The 5,556-nt window shown below is 42.1% G+C and overlaps 1 protein-coding gene across 1 annotated transcript in view; it reads left to right on the top strand.

Annotated features, from left to right (window-relative positions):
* The window catches only part of CEP152 (centrosomal protein 152kDa), a 107,267-nt gene that overhangs the window by 97,090 nt on the left and 4,621 nt on the right, over window positions 1-5,556 (top strand). The window contains exons 23-25 of the mRNA XM_015558951.1: window positions 1,405-1,508; window positions 3,651-3,807; window positions 4,045-4,148. Coding sequence (XP_015414437.1) covers window positions 1,405-1,508; window positions 3,651-3,807; window positions 4,045-4,148 — 365 coding nt within the window. The remainder of the gene's footprint in view (window positions 1-1,404; window positions 1,509-3,650; window positions 3,808-4,044; window positions 4,149-5,556) is intronic.

Here is a 5,556-nt window from a genome sequence, read left to right on the forward strand (position 1 = left end):
CTCCCAAGTGCACAAATTTTTGTGCACCAGGCCTCTAGTCTATACTGATAATAGAGGAATATGCAAATTGTCCAAGATGCCCTCACAGTAACAGTAACGACCGAACAGAACAGCAGGCTGCGTGGGGCTACAAGGCCGGCAGGGGGTTTAATGAGGGATGACCGAATGACTGAACAGGAGGCTGTGTGTGGCAACCAAGCTGGAGGGGGGTAGTAAGGAGCGACCAGGCCGGTAGTGGAGGGGTAGTTAGGGGTGTCCAGGCTGGTGGGGGGTGGGCATTTGGGGTGACCAGGCCAGCAGGGGAAGCAGTTAGGGGCGATCAGGCCAGCAGGCAGAGGCGATTAGGGGTGATCAGGCTGCCAGGGGGGGCAGTAAGGGGCAATCAGGTAGGTAGGCAGGTGAGCAGTTAGGAGCCAGCAGTACCAGATTGTGATAGGGATGTCTGACTGCTGGGGATCGGGCCTAAACCGGCAGTCAGACATCCCCTGAGGGGTCCAGGATTGGAGAGGGTGCAGGCTGGGCTGAGGGGGACCTCCCCCCGCCCGTGCACGAATTTTGTGCACCGGGCCTCTAGTTACATTATAATGGAGCTGAAAAATTCCTCTTCCTAGTGACCTCATAGCTGTTGAAATGCAACACTTTATTCACGTGTTTGTGGAGATGCTGGTGTAAACAAACCTGCTGAGTCATATAAACATAATACATACAATTATGTACAGTGCATAATACTTGGTAATGGTAATAACTATGTTACTGGTTTACATTTATTATGTTTCTTCATTGCATCATTATTTCTTGTGCTTGATTTAATCTCATGCTGTTTCGTACAGTGACAGGTATACAGGTTTGTAGTCTAGGAACAATAGGCTACACCATATAGGCTAGGTGTATAGAAGGCTATGCCATCTAGGTTTGTGGAAGGGCACTCTGTGATGCTTGCACAATGATAACATTGCCTAATGACACATTTTCCAGGACATGCCCTGATCACTAAGTGGTGCATAACTGTGGCACAAAGTATAAAAAAGAGGAAAATCTTCCAAAATCCTATCCCTAGGATACCCTCTTTTAACCTCTTGTTTTATATCATTTAGGCCCTTTCATATACACATACCATGTGCACATGTTTTAAAAATTGAGAATACTGTAAAAGCTATTTTGTAATCTTTATTAACATTTCCCCACCTCATTATATACTCTATAATACGCTGCATTGATTTTCACCATGTGGATTTACCACGACTTACATAAGTAACCATAACATTTCAATTGTTTTCATTTTGCTCCTATTTTAACTATATAATATAGATTCTCCTGTGTGAACTTTTAAGCACGTTTCAGTTTATCTTATTGGAATTTATAGATAGAAGTTTTCCACTTACAACCTGTGCTGTTTCTGTTTAGGTCATTGTCAGAAGGGGCCATTGAACATGCTTGCCTGCCGTGCAGTCAGGGGGCCTTGGAAGAGCTTCGTGAGCAGTACATTAAAGCAGTGAAAAAAATCAAGCGTAAGTCCCTAGAGAAAGTCCTACGATTTTCAAGTGGTTTGGGCCTTTTTGTTACTGACAAAAGTAATTTTTGGGAATTTTTCAAGCTACTTTGTCCTAGACTCTTACCAGCTTGCATAAGAGAACATGGATACCTTTCTTCTTTTTTTTTTTAAAAAAAAATATTTTATTGATTTTTTACAGAGAGGAAGGGAGAGGGATAGAGAGTTAGAAACATTGATGAGAGAGAAACATTGATCAGCTGCCTCCTGCACACTCCCCACTGGGGATGTGCCTGCAGCCAAGGTACATGCCCTTGACCGGAATCGAACCTGGGACCCTTGAGTCCGCAGGCTGACGCTCTATCCACTGAGCCAAACTGGTTAGGTCAATACCTTTCTTAATTAAACAGTAATGGATCCTTTTGCCCAAATAATTTCTTTTGAAAGTGACATAGAGGATAGAGTTGTTTTATATTGTTGATTATTCTGTTTCTTTTTTGGACACTGATATTAAACTAAAAATGTTACAATCTTATAACTTAACTGGTAGCAACGAAACTGTCACCTGAGTGTTAAAAACTATTTTTACTACCATCAACTTTTAAGGACCAGGGACAATGGATCTAGTCAGGAGTCATTCTCTGGTTTCTCATTATTTTGACAATGGACTAAGTTGTAGATGTATTTGTTTGCCAAGCCCTTTACAGTCCTAGGTGGTGCAGCACACCCCGTAGAGCATGTCTTCAGTTATGTTTTCCTAGTAGCACGGATACCTCCTGGTTTTTAATTACAATAAATATTGCATAGAATGTGTGTGTCCCACAACAATAACCAACACTTATAGAGAAGAAATGTATACTTACGTCCTAATATTGCTTTCATTTTTAACAAAGGAGTGGAGCAGATTTCAAGTTCCGAATATAATTGGTAGATCATGAGAATCATGTGTAGATGTTTGAAAAGCCCATCTAGTATCAGTTTTTAAGAGGATTTGCTTCTCAGTTGCCGCTTATATTAATAGAGGCTCTATTACTACAAACAAGGCGATTTTTGTTACCAATCATATTAATTGGGAAGTGAAATTTTTAGTATTTTTTCTCACCCTAATATAACTTGTGTGTGTGTGTGTGTTTACATTTTAGAAGTTGGTTGGAAATGTTGTGTTGACATGTACTTTGTTTTCATTTTTTCCACTTCAGATAGTGAAAAGTAGTCTATCAGTATTTTTGCAGAGAACATGTGATTTTCAGGACAAGCTTACTGTCCTCTGTGAATTGGAATCCTTAATATAACGGGGGTGTTGATATTCTAGATGGAGAATGCAGGCCTGGGCTTGGTAACAAAAGTCCACCTTAGCTAAAGGTACTCCCAATCAAAGCATGTCGAGTTACAGATAAAAAGAGATTTCAAAAGCTTGTGGACTATTTTAAATGTGAATTCAGAAGGCAACGTGAGTCCCATTCCTTTCCCTGCAGTAGCACTGTGCACCTCTCTCGTGATGGTGAGGTTCCATGTTGTTGGATGCTCACTGGTGCTGAAAGGATTGAATACATGATGAAACACGGATTTTCAGAGCACAAGGAAACAGAAGACTCTGCATCTCTTCAGCTCCTTTTGCCTCCTTCTGTGTCTGCTATCTCCTCCTTTCTGGCTCCCCTTTCCTGTATATTTCTCTTTTGCTCTTTTAATCAAACCTAATAGACAAGTAAAATGCATATAGGGTGGGGCAAAAGTAGGCTTACAGTTGTTCATATGGATACAATAATTCAGAAATAATGACACAAGGATAAAGTTTCACATACAACTGTAAACCTACTTTTGCCCCACCCTGTGTTTATGGTCTTTTTCTTATCTCAGTGTTTTAGAAGAGGACAGAATCTCCCTGGGGAATGTGCTCTGTGTCCTTACCATATGTGGCTGTTACCATTCTGGGAAGACTTTTAGATTCCTTTGCCTTTGAGTCTACCAAAATAGTGATCGGAAATATTCCCTTTTAATGACTGTGGAAAACTGCAGTGTCTAAATTATACCTGTAATCAGTTCATCTCTTAGAGAATTGGTCTGAAGTCTGCTTCTCTTGTTTTTAAAGAGCTGGTAACAAACGTGCCTCTGTGGGGATTTCTCTGGACCCCACCCCCTCACCCCACCCGCTTGCCCGCAGGTGACATGCTGCGGTACATTCGGGAGAGTAAGGAGAGAGCTGCGGAAATGGTCAAGGCAGAGGTGTTGCGAGAACGTCAAGAAACCATCCGTAAGATGCGCACGTACTACTTGACCTGCCTCCAACAGATCTTGCAGGATAATGGGAAACAGGAGGGGTAAGCTTAAACAAGCATCGTGTCCTTAGAGTACCATGACGCATGTTGTTTTTTAAGCATTTTGCTTAATCACGCTATTAACTGTTTCTACGTGATCTGCCCTTGGGGTTAAGAGAGGCTCAAAGGCTGTGCTACCCTAATGTTGGCAGAGCTAATAGGAAAACAGAAGTCCTGGAGTGAAGGAAACTCATTTTTCCCCTTAAACTATATTAATTTAATGTTCTGGAATTCCCACAGAGCTGAGAAAAAGATTATGAATGCTGCTAGCAAACTTGCTACAATGGCAAAGCTGCTGGAAACACCTATTGCAAACAGATCCCAGAGCAAAACCACAGCGTCAGGTATGTCAACATGAGTCATTGAGGGGTTTTCTCTCTCTCTCTCTCTCTCTTTTTTTGATACTTAATATTTTTCAAATGAAAAAAAAAAAACCCACAGGAAATGTAGGGAGCGAGAAGTAATTTATTAACTTCTGTGTGAAAAATAATGTTGTTTCCAGCTCAAGTAGGCAGACTCAGCAAACCCATCAGCTTCCTTTTGCTGCTTCCAACCCTAGAAATGGTAGAAAAGATGGTAAACAACAACTATACAAGAAGAAATTATAACTGGGCTTAGAAAAGTGTGATTGGTGGGCCAGAAGCCATGAGAAATCCTGAAAGACAGTAGAAGATCGAGGAGGGGAGCCTCCGTTCAGAACTGCCAGAGGTGACAGCCACAGCGGGAGCAATATCAGAACTGTCCCACAGAAGAAGGTGGTGATGTTGCAGGAGAAGTAAGCCTGGGCCATCCCACCAGGAAAACTAGTTGGGGTTCTAGAACAGCAGGATCCAGGTGGGGTCACCCTCTTCATTTCTCCTCCTCTCCCTTCCCCAACCCCAATACTGGGCTGGGTCAGAGCAACAGGAAGAAGGGCCTGGAAGGAGGGCAGTGCTCTGGGTGGCCAGCCACACCAAGGCGGCGCGGAGTGGGAGCCCACATGCTCAGAGGACCAGCTTTTGTATTTTTTAATTTAATGTTTTTTATCCTCACTTGCGGATATGTTTATTGATTTGGTAGAGAAAGAAAGAGAGAAACATTGATGTGAGAGAGAAACATCGATCAGTTGCCTCCCAAAGGCACTCCTGTTGGGGATCAAACCCATGACCTAGGTATGTGCCCTGATTGGGAATCAAATCTCCAACCTTTTGGTGTATGGAAGAATGCTTCAACCAATTGAGCCACCTGGCCAAGGTCAGAGTACCAGGTTTTAGATCTTTCTACCCTGCAGCTCATTTCTTCCCATTCCATTCCCAACTCCTTTAAACCAACAGCAAAACAGCTCATTCAGGACATCTGAAAGGTAAGCATTCAACCAAGAATCATCACATGTTTATAGAAAGCCAGTCCCACGAAAAAAGGCACCAAACTCAAAACAAAACAAAACAAAAAAAACAGAACTTATACCTAAGAAAATAGAATTCGTAGAACAAACAGCAGGACCTGGGAATGTTAGAAAAGTATAGTATGCTCAGAAAAAATGTAAGAGAATATTGTAGCGGAAACTAACAATATGCTAAGATTTTTATTATTTTCTTTTTTTTTAAATTAAATCTTTATTGTTCAGATTATTACATTAGTTACTCTTTTTTCCCACCATAACTCCCCTCCACCCAGTTCCCACCCCACCCTCCGCCCTCACTCCCCACCCACTGTCCTCATCCATAGGTGCATGATTTTTGTCCAGTCTCTTCCTGAATCTACCACACCCCT

The sequence above is a fragment of the Myotis davidii genome, unplaced genomic scaffold (genome assembly GCF_000327345.1).
Source record: "Myotis davidii unplaced genomic scaffold, ASM32734v1 scaffold132, whole genome shotgun sequence".
Lineage (NCBI taxonomy): Eukaryota > Metazoa > Chordata > Mammalia > Chiroptera > Vespertilionidae > Myotis > Myotis davidii.